Here is a 16,384-nt window from a genome sequence, read left to right as displayed (position 1 = left end):
AAAGTTAATTTTGAAGTGTAACTTCTGTTTTGTCCTCCCCACCTTTCTTGCTTCACTTTCTTTAAAGTGCAGGTGGTATTTGTAATTTTTAATATTAAAATGTGAAACTTCTGGGAAAAACCTTAACCATTTTGCAAATTTTGACTATCATTTCTTTGCATAACATTCAGTGTTAGGGTAGAGGCTAAAGGGCTTAGAGAAATCTGCCAGGAACTTACTACGAGTCACATAACAAATGAGAACTTGTCCTTCCCTCTGTGGAACCTGCTCTTGATGAGAATTCTACCCATAACCTCAGCAGGCAGATATTTCATGCAGTAGATGGTAAGCAATGGTCATCTGTTTTCTCCCCTCAGACCTCTCTTTGTGTGAAGACCCACAGAGTATGTACCTGCGGTGGGGCTCTGTCAGGGCTAGCAGGCTCACAGTGTTCTCTTCGGAGTTACTGTTACTGAAAATAAGAAGGTGTCTGTAAACTTGTTTTGATTTTGGCATCAAAGTTTTTCTAGCAAGTTATAAAAATTTCCAGAATCTTTTTGCCGGCAGAGGCAGACTTAGTCTTTCAGGCAGAGCGTGACTGGGAATGAATGCACGGTGCTGGGCAAAGTTTGCAGTAAATGCAATCCGTTTGCATAAATAAAGTCCTCCTTTTGTTGTAGCCCTAAGGAAACCACATTTACTCACCTCATCTTTTCAATATTAGTATGTTAAGGTTGTGATTTGTGTGTAGAATTTTCCTTCCTTTCTTTGTAAAGCAGTTACAGTGCAAAGGCTCTAGAGCCTCAAAGCTGGTGTTTGGATCCTAGTTCTTACCAGAAGGATGACCTTGACTAGGTTACTTAAATTCCCTGTGTTTCTCTTTCTTTGTCCATAAATGAGAATGATAATAACAATACTTTGTAAGCTTGTTGTGGGGATTAAATAAATTAATATATTTAAAGTGATTAGTACACAGAAATCCCCAAAATGTGGAGGTGTGAGGAAACCAGAGATAAGGCGTGTGGGGTGGAGGACCACCCTGTCCTAGGCGTGTGGGGTGGGTGTCTCTATGATTATCACCCGTGACCAACAAAGAATAACCAGACCCTAAAAAGGAAGTAAGCCATTGACGGGTTATCAGTAGAGATGTTAAAAGGAATTAAGTTCCCTGGTTAGCTTTCTATAAAAGACCAGCCCTAAAGGCCCTCGTGGGCATCCCTGTCAGAGGGGTTTTTCTGTATCTTCACTTAATAAACTTCTATCACTTAAAAAAAAAAGTGATTGGTACAGCACCTGACACATAGAAAACCTTGGATAAGTCCCTATTGAGACGTAGTATCACGCACACACGCACACACACCCAAAGTTCGAGTTGTGAAGAACATTACTGTGAACAACGAGTGATTCGTGTCAGTCAATTAGCACCTGTACTGGCCCCTCTCCAAAATGATTTCCCTGGGATTAGTAATCTAGAAAGAACTTAAAAAAGGAGATATCACAAGTTCCATATAAAGATACAATAGGGAAAAAAAAGGCAAAGAATTGGGGAAAAATGATGTGCAAATCTTTATCAGCTGCAAGTAACAGAATGCCTAACTAACAGAGACTTAGAAATATCAAACATTTCTCTCTTCTGTCACAAATTCTGAGGAAGGTGGTACTGGCGCGGGTTCAGCAGCTTATCAATGCCATCAAGGGTTTCTTTCATTCTTTCTGCTCTGCCACTCGGTGGGTCAGTATTGTTTGCCTTTTTAGTGACAACTTGCCTTCTGCAGTACCAAATGTTATTTATTCCCAATCATATCTCAATCTTAAACAAAGGAGTCAGCAGAAAAAGAGTTCTTCTCCTGAATCTCCTGAATCTCTCTCTCTCTCTCTCTCTTTTTTTCTACCAAGGAGCAAAATCATTCCAGATGCTGTGCCAGGAGGCATCCCTGTATAGGTCCTTAGTCAGATTTGGTTCTTGTATCTCATTGCTAGATCAAAGTAGTGATCTGTGGTGTGTCCTTCATATATTCTCCTCTATGGCAGAAATATTCATAATTCCAGTGAGTAAGGAAAGGGTGAAGGTATAGGCAGGGAGAGATAGGGGGCCCTTAGCTGGGCTTTGAAACTATTCCTGGAAGGCAGAAGGGGTAAGCCAGAGTGAATAAGAATAGACCAGACCACCCGGCCCTGGATGTTAGAGAGTGTTTTTCTTTGGTGGCTACATTGTAATCACAGAAAATGACCAGACCTCAAAGAAGTAAGTCATTAAGGATGCTATCAATAGTCCTTGCTCGAAGTGGCATAAGAATCTCAAGGCCACAAGTTTCCTGGTCAAGTTCTCGATAGAAGGCTGCCACTAAAATCCCATACTGCCAACCCATTCGGGACCCCTCTAATTCTAGAAAGCTTTATCTTTCCTGCTCTCACCTTCACTTAATAAACTTTAACTTCACTTCACCCTCTTATGTCCCTGAGATTCATTCGTTGACTCTGTGAGTCAACCTTCAATCCTCCCGACCCAGCAATCCTTCAATACCACTTCTAGAAGTGTTGGTGTCTATTGGCTCTCAGATGAATTCAGCTCTAAAAATTTCCCTCAGTATCAGAGAAACTTTTCATCCAAGTTCCCCCTTCTCTGTAAGGGCAGCTTGGTTTCCCATAATGGGTGCTGTGGTGGTATAAAGACCTGGATCCCTAGCCTTAAGATGGGAGAATTCTAAAAGCCCATCGCAGCACCAAAGCTCTCTATGGGCTGAAATTTTTATTGGGATCCGTTGCAGCTCAACTCCTTCCCTGTACAATCCAGATTCTTTTATCCTCCACTGGTGTTTTTCTTTAAAGCTCTCCTTAGTCAAACCCCCTACACACAGATCTCCATCTCAGAGTCTATGTTCTGGGGAACCTGACCCCATGGACACCACCCACTGTCAGAGGGAACTGAGATAATGTGATTGGCTTAACAAGTATGATTCATCCAAAAGCACCCCGAGGCCAGAGCAAAACACAAGTTCCTGTTTTCCTAGTTGCTCTCACTGCCAGGAGTATTCTTCCCTCAGAAAGCTGTGTAGCTAACTCCCTTGCCTCCTTCAAACCTTTGCTCCAATGTCATTGCCTCAATAAGGTTGAACCTAAATCTACCTACTATTCCAGTCCTTCTCTTGCCATCTCCTTGATGTTCTGGATCCTCTCATCCATCTCTACAGTTTTTATTTTCCATAACACTTATCACCTTCCAATTTCTTACATTTTGCTTATCTATGCTGCTGATTTTATGCCTGTACATATGTTGTTTGATTCTATTACATGTATTGTATCTCTCTCCCGTTAAAATGTAAGCTCCACAAGGGTAGCTGTTTCTTACTATTTTCATTCACTGATATAGCCTGACCATCTAGAAGAGGTTTTTGGCACATACAGGCACTCAGGACTGGTGGTCTGAACTAAGGCAGCATGGCAGTGTGGATAAAAGTGGATCAATGAGTCATTCACGTGGTAGGTCAACACAGGTCTGATATCAACAGTAACGAGTAGAATGTGGGAGATGGGACAGGGGAGGTGTTAAAGTTGATACTTAGGTAACTTTTTAGTGATGATATTGTCACACACTGAGATGGGGATCTCAGTAAAAGAACCTGGTTTGGAGGTAAATGTTGGAGATTATTGAGGTACCTGTGGGACATTTAGCTAAAGTATGGTAGACAGTGGGATTCACGGGTTAAGGTGTAGATAGGAAGGCATATATTTGGGAATCATAAAAATATGGACGTAAAATTTTAATTTCACAGGATTTTTAATGTGTATAGTGAGAAGAGAAAAGGACTTGCTAGAATCATGATGAAAAACATGATTTAATGTTTGGGAAAAGAAAGTGGAGCTAAGAAAAGATCAACAATTATCTGACAGTGAGAAGGAAATGTGTACATTATGGGGAGGGAGGAATCAAAACTTTAAGTGATGATGGAAGAAAAATGAAACAATAAAAGGAAAGAGGCTGACACCTAAGAAAAGAGAAATAAGAAAAAAGTTGATAGAATGAGGAGGAGGCCAAAGAGGATGAGAATTCTTTTTTATTTATTTGTTTATTTCAAGATTTTATTTATTTGTTTGACAGAGAGAAAGAGAACACAAGTAGGGAGAACAGCAGAGGGAGAAGCAGATTCCCTGCTGAGCAGGGAGCCTGATGCGGGACTCGATCCCAGGACCCTGAGATCATGACCTGAGCCAAAGGCAGATGCTTAACCAACTGAGCCACCCAGGTGCCTGATGAGATTTCTAGAAGACAGTAAAGGGGATGTTATGGTTAAGTATTTCATGTACTTGTTAAATGTATACATAACTTATTTCAAAAGGCAAAAAAGTGTGATTACTACATAAAAACATGGTAGAGGGAATGGATTATTCCCATTGTCCAAGTACTGTTGTGTAGAGGGCCAAGTGTCATGAGATGCTTTGATAACATGAGCCTCATCTAGATCAGAGCTATACATCCTCCATGAAATAGTCCATGGTGGTCTAGTTTACTAAAGATCCCTTCTTAAATACACACACATACACACAAACCCACACAATCACATCAAAAGTTGGCATTTCCCATTGAGCACTGGAATGGCATTTCCCATTCCTAAACTGGAATGTCCAATATGCTCTATTTTATATTAAAATATGGACCAGGGAAATGATTTTGGTTTTCTGTCCAACATAAACTGGAAAGGGGTTTCAATGCAAAGGGCAAGCAACAGACCTATATTGGTCATCAATAGTCTTTTATTCTTCAGAAGATATTTAGATCTCAGTTCCCCATCACCTCCCATACTCACCAAGAAATTTTACAAATGTAAACATTAAATTCTAGACTTTCTCTGTGCCTTGAAGCATAGCCAGTGGCAGATCTTCCCATCCTGTCCTTGCCTGCTTAGAATTTGAGAAATAATTTTATTATGTCAGCAGACTATTTAATACATGCCAATTAAAATGAGGATTGAGGGGCGCCTGGGTGGCTCAGTCGGTTAGGCGTCTGCTTTTGGCTCAGGTCATGGACCCGGAGTCCCAGGATCAAGCCCCAGGATTGGGCCCCGTGTCAGGCTCCCTGCTCAACAGGGAGTCTGCTTTTCCCTCTGCCCCTCACTGCGCTCGTGCTCTCTCTCTCAAATAAACAAATCAAATCTTTAAATAAATAAATAAAATGAGGATCGAGAATTATTTAGGCAGAAAAAAAGTTTCCCACAAAAAGACACTATTTACCACAAAGCAAAATTCCCTTTATTTGACTTGAAACTTTAGCACAAAATGTACTAGAAGAGTTTTATTTTTCCATCAGTGAAATCCCCAAGTATGTATAGAGCCTAAGGTGTTTTTAAAAAACCACGAGTACTGAAATCATAGCTACACCTCTGATGTGCCTGCCATGTTTTGGTAAAATAAGAGAACTGAGAAGGTATAAAGAAATTCTTAACACAGTGAAATAAACTTTTGGAGCACCAGATGTGGACTGACACCAGCAGTTTATCTATGATGAATCAGTTAATAGACATTTATTAAGAGCCCAGTTGTAATTTAGGCACTATTAACAGTATACACTAGGCAGGGAGACTACAAAAATAAGTAAGTTTAACCATCGTCTATTAAAACACTGTATTTTTAATTTGTTGGGTACTGATGATGGATTCTAGGACACTCTGTTTCCGTTTTTTTTTTTTTTTAACCCCACAACTGGAGAATTTATCTGTGTCTGCTTCTTGCCTGTAGCAGTATCGCAGCAGGGTTAGAAGACTGTATGAAAGTCAGTAGAGAAATTGTTTTCATTTCTATCCTTATTTTCTCCAGTTTCTTCCTGCCTCGGTTTTCTCAATATTATCAGTAGTGTTAAGTTGAGCAAAGGATAGACATTAAATATTGCTTTTCAGGAATAAGTGACAAGATCAGTATAATAAAGTACTTTTTAAAAAGATAAAATACCCTTGGATTACCCTCTCAATCAAGTATGGGAACTCAAAGAATCCACCAATTAATTTTTGACTTTCTAAGTTCTTCTCCCCCATTCTTTGATGATATTTCATGGAGAAGAGTCTGTGTGTTTTGTGTTGTGTGTGTTTCTTTTATTTCCTTGAGCTCATATGAAGTCCTCTCCAACTTAGTCTCTTTCCCTCACGTTCACTGACCCTGGTTTTCTTGTTCTTTCTCTGGATATTGTAGGATTCCTTATTATGTACACCATAATTCTAAAAGCTTAAATTCCGAATTGATGACAATAAATAGCAAATTGCCATCAAAGAAAGTCCTGAGTTTTCTAGGATGAAAATTATGTATAATATACTGAAAGAAAAGAAAACCACAGACTCAGATGAGAAATGAGAGCACTTTATGGGATAATAAAGAAATAAAATCTGATAAGAAGTCATGGCAGATTACAGTATATTCAGTACAGGAGGTGGTTCACAGTTTTCTTCCAGGTTTGATACCGAAGAATGAGTTTGTTCAAAGTAAATAGTTTTCCACCTGGATTTAAAAACATAGTTTAAACAATAAATAACTGTGGGTGTGTATATATAAATAAATATGTAGATATACCTAAGCAAACATACAAATATGCAAACATACACAAACACACGCATACATATATGATATATATGTGGATATTATACATATAGGTACATATGTAGTTAATGACCTATCAAGTTATAAAACAAAGATGAGTGATTTTTAAAAATGAGACATGGATAAAAACCACCTATATAGTTGTAAATTCTTTAGAGTTATTTTAAAGAAATAAAATCTTAATGACTATCAGAATACTCATCTGGTGCACATAGCCATTCAAACCCTGTGACTTAACCACAGACTTCTCTTTGCTTCATCCATTGTATCTTTTTTAGGTTTTCACTTTAGCACCAGATGTGTTTTCAACGGTTTCAATGTTCTCGATATTTGTAATTTTCTTACCTTTTCCTAGATTTATTTGTCTCACTGGGAAACTGAAACACTGTGGATGTTGTAAGAAGCAAGGGCATATTCATCTGGAAAATAAAGGGAAAGTTCACCCTTCTTAAATCTCGAACTTTCTATAGCCAGATTAAGACATAATCTTTCCAATAATGTTACAAGACAGTCAATCACTCACTTCTTGACAGACTTTGACGTTCAACGAGTTAACTAACAGCATTGACCTTCCAGGGAAAATTTTTATGGTCTTTACAACATCTTAGTAATTGTTTTGGAAAACCTAATCTATCATGACTTTCCTATAACATTTCAGAATATTGCCTGCTCCCCTTCTCAAATCAAAGTCCATCAAGGTTGCATGAAATGGTTAAGTCTTGGCATTAACACAACAAAAGTAACAACGGAGAGAGCTTGAGGCATTAACACAACAAAAGTAACAACAGAGAGAGCTTGAGGCTCAGCATGGTTTGTATTTCAAGTTAAAGGGGAGATCTCTCACACTGTAGCAAGAGGATTCCAGGAGTTGAAAAACTCTGGTAAGTGGAAAATGACCCAGTCAGAAGATATATCAGGGAGGAAAAAATATCAGTATATAAAGTAAAACCAGCCATCATTTAGTCTTTGATGATGGAGGATGATTTTGGAAAATTTAGTGGCTCAGGGAGTCTTAGATATAGACATAATGTTCCATAGCTTTAGGGCATGGGCTTTGCTTGCCTACCTTTTTCATAATAATCATAGATCATAACTGGGGCTGGCTGAATGTTGGATACAAAGTTGGTTTGCTCAACAGAGAAAGTAAAATGGCTTGCTGTACCAAAAACCTGGTAAAGATAGAAAGTATAAATATATCAGGTCTGCATCACACAAAGACACAGATTATAAATACATTAGGTATAAATACAAATATAAATTTGCAGGTCTGCAAAAAGAAAACCACAGAGCAAATTATCTCCAGAAGTTCATGATTTACCCAATTAAAGAGATCTAGGGTATCAGGATCTTGTATAATGGCAAGTAATGACAAAATAATGAGTTTGGTGACGTTAAATTATATGAAATTTTAAGTTCCATTGCTTATACTGAGGTGCAAGAAATCTAGTCGAGCATTAGGGTAACGTAGGCATTTATGTGAATGGTAATGATGTACATATAGAAGGGATGACTCTAAAACTCATAGCAGCCTTTGTTGGAGTTCAGGTCAAACTATAAAAGGATTATATGTCTGCTCTGTGGCCATACTATGTTAGATGCTGTGAGGAATGAAAAACAGGGAAATGCTATTTCTGACTTGAGAGTCACCTAGTAAAGTAGCCAAGGCATATATGAGATAAAGTTAGAGTCAACAGGGAGAAGATAGATTGTCAGTGGGACTGAAGAACACTGATCATCTTTAGTGTCCTGTATTTTTTGACAAATCTTCTCATATATACAGTTGACGTTCAAACAATGCAGGGGTTTAGGGCACCAACCCCTGTGCAGTTGAAATCTGCATATAAATTTTGACTTCCCCAAAAGTTAGCTACTAACAGCTTACTGTTGACCAGAAGCCTTACCGATAACATAAACAACACATATTTTGTAGGGTATATGTATTATATCCTGCATTCTTACAATAAAGCAAGCTAAAGAAAATGTTATTAAGAAAAATCATAAGGAAGAGAGAATATATGTCAATCCAGTATTGTACTGCGTTCATTAAAAAAAATCCTGTGTGAGTGGACCCATACAGTTCAAACCTGTGTCGTTCAAGGGTCAACTGGATATATATTCATTTACATGTGAATAAGATACAAGCATCCAATTACCTTCAGAAAAGAAGAGAAAGCCATGGAAGAAAAAACAGTTATTGCTCAACTTACAGTTTCCAAGTAGAAAAGAACGTGGTCATTCTTGACTTCAGTCTTCATCACTTGGCCATTGTTTTCAAGCTTTATAGAAATTGGCAGGGAGGGATGGAGAATAAATATTAAAGAATACCTTCCAGTATTGAATGTTTCATGCTTTTTACTTAACCGATTGCCATGAATCTATAGTATGGATGTTCCCTGTGCCATGGTATTTTTATAAACACAAGTAGGGACTAAATAAAGAAATAAATTATGGACTGTGGGAAAAATGACTGCCAATTGCTACAAATTAAGAACACTGTCTCTCCAGCATTATGGCAAAAATAAACATGAACTCTGAATACATTTGTTTAAAGGAAGAACTGCATGACTTTATTTGGCTAACGAATTATTTTTATCTACACACTATTGCTTTTTCTGTGCTGAAAGTGTAGACCTCTATTATTTACCTCCTCAATGGATGCCATGACTGGAGTAAATCCTGACAGCATTTTTACATCAACGAGGACCATATTGGAGTTATTGCGAATTCCAGTATACCTGAAATTTAAAAACAAACACAAGTTTAGACAACAGTCTAGAAAAGTGACCTATCTTATGGCAAGGATGGTGGATACATAGATACCAACTGGCTATATGTCTGGAGCAAAAGCAAAAAGCTCTTGAAGAGGGAACACTTGAAGAAAGTCACGCTTAAACATCTGAGAATGGGCACAACTAGAGTGTGACAATAGACACATAAGTTGGAATAAAGAGTGAATTATCCGGACCTGGAATCTCCCCAATCTCTTTCAAGCTTGCCTGAGGCCTCAAAGTCCTAGCTTATAAACAAAGCTGATAAATTTATATCACATATACCTATGTTAGCCTTAGATTTGCAAAATACTTAAAGGATATCTTTGTTTAGAAAGCAAGATGTTGGCAGAATCTTAGTGTAGGCATGTCCCCAAGCCATGTAGATTACGTCCCTAACTCTGCACAGCATTGTTGGGACTCAAAGTTGAGAGTTCCATGGTGTATGTAGTTCTTATCTTAGCTCTGATGTTTAAGAGATTTTCATTTGGAAATCCTAAGACAAATCCCCCAAATGAGTTTTATTCAGTGTTTCCCCACATATTAACGAGGGCTAAAACTCTCTGGCACCTATAACTTATATTTTAATTCAAGAGAATTATTTTGTCTACTCCAAAAAATAAAAATCTAAAATTTTACTCTACACAGTTGTAGAATAAGCATCCCTAGTTTTCTGATGCTGGCCCACCTGTGCCTGTCTTTAAGAGGAAAAATAGTATCTCCGTCGTCCAAATCTGACAGTACTTTCATACACACAAAACAATGGAGGTATTGCTGGACGGTGAGGCAGAAGCTTTCAAATTTGTACTTGCCTACAGTATAAATCTTAATTTTGTAAGAACTAAACTGTGACATATACCCAGAGAGCTAGAAAGAGACTATGTTATAGAAATATCATCACCAACATATGAACTCATCGGGGTTACCATCATAATATTGATTTTGCTACTGTTTAAAACAATTATTTTTTTCATCTATTACCCTCTTTCTAACTCAGGAGTTGATATCAAAATGGGACACTTACTTGAGGGCTACCGTCAGATCAAATTTACTCTGGAATGTATCTGAAGAGTTTTTCTTGATTATTTCTAAGGAAAGGGAAAATCCAGATGCTTTTTCAGATAGTAGTATATTATACCTCAGGGTACCCTAGAAAGAATAGCATATCAGAAGACAACCCATTCATTTATCCTGTAGTAAGAACTGAAGGACTTATTTTTTCTTTATTTTCATTATTATTGCACTTTATTTTACATCTTTACCATCAGGGATGAGGTAAAATGTAATTGTTCGGTTTTCAGAAGATGCAAGAATCTTTACATAAACAAATAATCTTGACATGATGGAGATATCAGAATGCTTTCTAACTGTGACATTCTTCAAGAAACTCCTCAGTTATCCAGCTATGCTTAAGAGTAAGTATCTCTTCGTAAAATAACTTGCATTTTCAGCTATTGATTAGAAAATATCAATGAGACAAAGAACAGAGATAATAATGGAAATACACAATGGTAAAATAACACTCCATCTATAACTGAAAGGATAGCCTACCTCTTTAACTGGCAAATACTTGTCTCTGTTTCAGGTAGATTTCTATTACCTGGATAAATGCACAACCTTGTCCTTCCACATCTACTGTGTATTGTCCACGTGCTTTTGTTAGTTCGGACCGCTGGACCAGTAAGCGATTGTCATTGTTAACCTGGAAAATCTCATTGGATTCTTCACTGCTAAAGGTGACAGTGTTTTGATCATCCGAGAAGGTGAACTTCATGTAGTGGGTTATGGCAAGAAGACAGACGGCAGTATCCTGCAAAGAACAGTAGAAGCAAAGATCTAAGCTTGTTACGATGAAATATAAGTCATCATTTGACCATGAACTTTAAGTCAGTCCATAAAAATATTTCTAAGTCAACAGAACACCAAGAAGCAAATCCTAAACAATAGGAAAATACATTTGCTTCTGCAATTGTTGTCATTTAGTCTCCCTCAACAAATCTTAGATTTCAGTAGTCTAAAGGATTTTACAAAGTGTAATCTCTGATGTTGAAAATAGTGCCCAATCTTTCCTAAAAATAGACCTAATGTAATATTGTTTATATAACATTATTATCATATAATAATATTTCCATTATGTCAATTTGCTAAGTATTTTGGCTGCCTTGGATAATGCTTATGCCCATCGATCTTTGAGGAAAGGAGTCAGAATCAGAAAAGGATGTTGGCAGATTCACTAACATATGGTTTTATTCAGAAACTAAGGCTACAGCAAAGAAAGTAAGGAGGGAAGTAAAGATTTCCTTTGTGGGAATGAAACTGCATTTCTTTGAATTTTAATTTTTTTCCTGTTAAGACATAAACCACTATTCTTTTTATACCCATTTCTTCTGTTACTCATTCCTTTCATTTGTGTTTCCCAAAGTACACACCAGAGAAATACAGAGAAATCTTTTTTCTTGGTTGGTTGATACATAGTATCATAGTATCATTGGATATTGGACTTATCATCAAGACTCTATGACAACAGTCTCTTCTAGACCTATATGCTACTTCTGTGTAAGTGGAGGTATAAATAAGTCATAAATTCCTTGAAAAGAGGCTTAGTGTATTCAATTGTGTATAGAGAATTCTTACTACTGTCTGTTACACAAGAATGGCCCAACAAATAGCTGTTGACTAAACAATAGGACACATAATATCAAATATTCTTCATCTCAGGAGGCATTTTCTATGATTACCTTTGCTATCTAGATTATTGAAGAGTAGCATTACACATATTGTTATTAATATCGGGACCACATCAATTACCTGAGTGGAAGAGAAGCCCCCGTGGGAGTTCATCTGTTGGGCAAGCCACTGCACAATCTTAGTCGCATAGGTGAGGTCAGGAGTTTTCTTGGAAAGCACAGCCAACAGCACGTAACAAGTCTTCTCGGTCTCAGCAGAAGGTGCGTGAGGAATAAAGGATGGAGATGCTTCTGTCTTGGGTTTCTTTGCTCTTTCCCAATGTATTACATTATCTGAGGAAAAGGAAGAACTTTCACACAGTCCCTATAAACACCAGGAATTACACATAAGAACAGTGCAAATTCCATTCCTGGCCTATGCTGTGGGCTGGGTGTGTCTCCTCAAATTCACAGATTCAAGTCCTAATCTCCATCCAGTACCTCAGAATGTGAGCTACTATATTTGGAGGTAGGGCCTTTAAAGGGGTGATTCCATTAAAATGAAGCTGTTAGGCTGGGTCTATGACTGTTGTTCCAATAAGAAAAGGAAATTTGGATACACAGAAGGGACACCAGATAGGCAGGCACACAGAGGAAAGCCCATATGAAGACAGAGGGAGAAGACACCCAACTTTAAGCCAAGAAGAAAGACTTTAGAAGAAACCACACTGGTTGACACCTCAATCTTGGACTTCTAGCCTCTGGAACCATGAGAAAATAAATTTCTGTTGTTTAAGCCACCTAGTCGGTGGTATTTAGCTATGGTGGCCCTAGCACACTAATATGGCCTCCCATAGCAACCTCCTAACGTTAAAAATGGTACGTGGTCTATGGCATGGTCATCATGCTTGATTTCCTTTACTTCACTCATTTGGAAGGGAACTAGCAGAAAGGAGAAAGAGGGAAGTAGAAAATATATAATGTTCTTTAAAGATAAAGGGGCCACTGAGAAATTCCTTAAGAGAAATAGAAGCATACTAGTGAAGACAGGGTTCCCATATGATTGCGAAGTAAGTTTCATTGCTTTATTCTCAAGGTCATCCCCATTAGTAAAAGTGAATAATACTTGTTTTGGTAGCAGACTGATCCAGGATCTGGAGTAAGGATTCCACTTGCTTCTCTCTTTCAGCTAATGCAAAAGCATAAGCTAGAATTGCATGGATGTAGCCATTAGTGACACCATCTTCCAGTGCCTCCTCTAGGCAAAAGAGCCCATTTCGTAGAGCAGGAAACTAGTCAAGAGAAGGATAATATATTTTAAAATAATACCTGAGTACTTTATAAGCTTGCTGAATATTTAAACTAATCATTCTTTAAAATGTATATATCCTTGAGTTATATTTTACATACAAACCTATTCATATACACACATGCACTATACTTTATAAATATTGTTGGAATTTATTTTTAATGGTGATATTAGGATTTGGGAAATAAAATGTAAGTAATATGAAAATAGTAGTTTTATATCTCATCAGTTATATTTTAATTAATAATACATATTTCTTCTATGCAGCAAAGCATATGAATGAATTTATTTTTAGAACCAAGGTATTTTACTCTAATGCCTAAAATAGAGGCTTATATTTCTAAGGATGATTTTTGAGATATACTAATGACAGTGAAAATTCCTGCTATCTTAGTTCAGGAATAGATTTTTGAGTCAGATAATCTGAATTTGAGATTGGGGGTAGCCAACGTGAATCATGCTTAAGTTGAAAATGTTTACACACTGAATCGGTTAGACAAACAGAATATTGGGTTATTTATATACATAGAATAGGGGTTCTTAACCTGAAATTCATGGCTGAACTTCAGGAGACATTTCAATACCCGAAATGGTATGAAAAGCTTGTGTATGTGTGCACTTGTGTATTCTCCCTAGAGAAAAACTCAAAAGAGTGCTCATCACCAGTTTCTACAAATCAAAAAAAACTGTGAGCAGCATTCTCTTAAGGGGTGGTAATGAACTAAACGCTCTCTTGATGTTTCATTCAGTCTGAGAATTTCAGATCACTCTGAATCCATAATTGATTTAATGTGCATTTAAGTAACTGGGACTCAAGGACGATGGGAAGCCATACAGTGAAATTGAGTCCAGCTTCAAGGAAGGCTCCAACAACATATGCAGTGAGTAAAATGTCCTCTTCTTCTCCACCCTAAACAGAAAGGGACAATTAATTGGACAGGACAGTAGACCACAAAAAAAAGAGCTATTCTTCTGGGTGCCTAGGTGGCTCAGTCGTTAGGCATCTGCCTTCGGCTCAGGCCATGATCGCAGGCTCCTGGAATTGAGCCCCACATCGGGCTCCCTGCTCCGCGGGAAGCCTGCTTCTCCCTCTCCCACTCCCCCTGCTTGTGTTCCTGCTCTCACTGTCTCTCTCTGTCAAATAAATGAATAAAATCTTAAAAAAAAAAATTAAAAAAAAAGAGCTATTCTTCTGAAATGAAATGAAGTATGAAAGAAACACTAGAACAAATACACTTATTAAAAAAAAAACCTTAAATGTAATTTTAAAATTAAATGGTTAATAACTTTGCTATTTAAGAATCCATCAAGATTCATTATAGTATTGAAATTAAAAAATACCATTAATCTCAAGTATACTAATGACGTATATAATCTATTGATGTGACCTAGTCTTGGGCATGAATTCCAAGCAATTCATATGATTTTATTTTACTCTATTTGTTGTTACTTTGGAAAAGCAAACAAAGAATTTCTATTGCGGTGGGGCAGAAAGCTTCTGTGCAGCTGCCTGAACCTTCCTGGAAAAGTATCCTAATAGCTAACAATAGTCAGGTTTCATAGATTCTTACGGTGTAAAATCAGAAAAGCATTTTTAAGTTACGCAATTGTAAACTGACAGTGCACAAAAATGCCACGGGGAACTTAAGCCTTAAGTAAACCAGCATCCGCACAAGAGATTCTGATTCAGGCAGGAACAAGATACAGGGAAATGAATGAGTACTCTAATGATACTAATGCAAACAGCATTCAGATGGCATTGGAGATCCACTGATCCGGTAAAAACCTCTCATTTTCTCTATTCAAGCAAAAGGTGACCTCTTTCTTCTTTAGAAAATGAAAATCCAAGGAGCTCAGTTTTCAAGGTGCAAATAACTGTAGAAGGAAACCCTAAAGTAAGATGTGGGGATCCATTTAAATTATACCAAGTTCTATCACCATTCCACTGCAGTATAGGTTTTTATTTTTCCTTTGTTTCTTACTCCTTCCCAACTCAACACACACACACACACACACACACACACAGTGTAACAATTTGAAAACAATTTGCATTAAATTGAATTCCACACAGAGTGGTCATTTGTCCAGATTTTGAAGTGGACTAGCTTTACATTCCAAAATCCAAGAATAGGGGTGGTGATTAAGAAGGATGTAGAGGGAGCGCTGAGACTATTTCAGATGATATTAGGGGATGCTAATGCTAAAGTATCAGAGGGATTGTTTTCAAAGGGAAATACAAAAATTAGGAGAATAAAGGACACAGAGGATGGAATGGAGGTGGAGAGCTATATGCAAAGACAGGAAATCAGAAGGGAAAATGCCTAGTGATTTATCTAAATACGGAAAGGGAAAGGGAAGGCGTGGGTACCATCAAGGACATGGTTCATCTCAGTTGCATTCTGACCTACAGCAAACGAGGCCTTTATGATTTGACTTGAGAAGGTATCGGAAGAGTGTTTCACTGAAATGCTGTAAATTATTAGATATTCTTCCTGAACATCCATAAATAGGAATGAATTCCCTAATCAGGGCCCCAACCCTTGACATATTGTCTGGCTCCAAACATTTATGAATGTTTCCTTTCTAGGTTTCTCTTCTCTTCCTTCTCTCCTGTTTTCAGTTTATCCACTGAAGGAGACTAGTTGTATGGAAGAACTAAAGACAGCAAAGCAACCCACAGATTCATGAGGAGTTAAGTCTAGCTAGGGTTAGCATGCATGCAGTGGAATGATGCTGTTGACCAATACACCATGAGCCTATGACTTCAGCAGACTCAGAAAGGGTAATATTCACAGGAAAAATATTCCTGTTCCAGGTTAGTTAGATCAGAGATAGGAAAGGTAAGGCAATGCAAAGGGGCAAGGAAAGCCTCGTTCTGTTCGTCTCTCACCTCCCAGGCATTGTTGAAAAGCTTGCCATCACTTTTAAAGCAGCCATTTATTTTCTGTTTGCTTGAAAGCCAGATTAAGGTCTCTTTTTGAACTTGTTCGTCAATGTAAACATATTCCTTCATTCTCTCTAGTGTCTTAAAAGTAAGAGCACTGAGCCTGTAATGCAAATCACTAGTTAGGCAAAAGTTA

At 37.6% G+C, this 16,384-nt stretch overlaps 1 protein-coding gene and 1 long non-coding RNA gene across 2 annotated transcripts in view; one reads left to right on the top strand and one right to left on the bottom strand.

Annotated features, from left to right (window-relative positions):
• The first annotated feature begins 207 nt into the window (after window positions 1-207).
• On the top strand, window positions 208-11,019 carry LOC113921359. The gene is made up of 4 exons (XR_003519653.1): window positions 208-324; window positions 7,220-7,442; window positions 10,598-10,744; window positions 10,915-11,019. It is a non-coding gene; the product is annotated as an uncharacterized LOC113921359 (long non-coding RNA).
• LOC113921357 (ovostatin homolog 2-like) overlaps window positions 6,310-16,384 on the bottom strand; it is a 48,952-nt gene continuing 38,877 nt past the window's right edge. Inside the window, 11 exon segments of the mRNA XM_027591829.2 lie at window positions 6,310-6,462; window positions 6,907-6,980; window positions 7,628-7,730; window positions 8,769-8,837; window positions 9,206-9,296; window positions 10,354-10,478; window positions 10,930-11,139; window positions 12,138-12,349; window positions 13,122-13,287; window positions 14,140-14,214; window positions 16,195-16,351. Coding sequence (XP_027447630.1) covers window positions 6,928-6,980; window positions 7,628-7,730; window positions 8,769-8,837; window positions 9,206-9,296; window positions 10,354-10,478; window positions 10,930-11,139; window positions 12,138-12,349; window positions 13,122-13,287; window positions 14,140-14,214; window positions 16,195-16,351 — 1,261 coding nt within the window. The 3' untranslated portion in view covers window positions 6,310-6,462; window positions 6,907-6,927.

The sequence above is a fragment of the Zalophus californianus genome, chromosome 9 (genome assembly GCF_009762305.2).
Source record: "Zalophus californianus isolate mZalCal1 chromosome 9, mZalCal1.pri.v2, whole genome shotgun sequence".
Classification (NCBI taxonomy): Eukaryota; Metazoa; Chordata; class Mammalia; order Carnivora; family Otariidae; genus Zalophus; species Zalophus californianus.
Note: the sequence above shows the minus strand (reverse complement) of the source record. Positions and strands in the feature narration are given on the sequence as shown.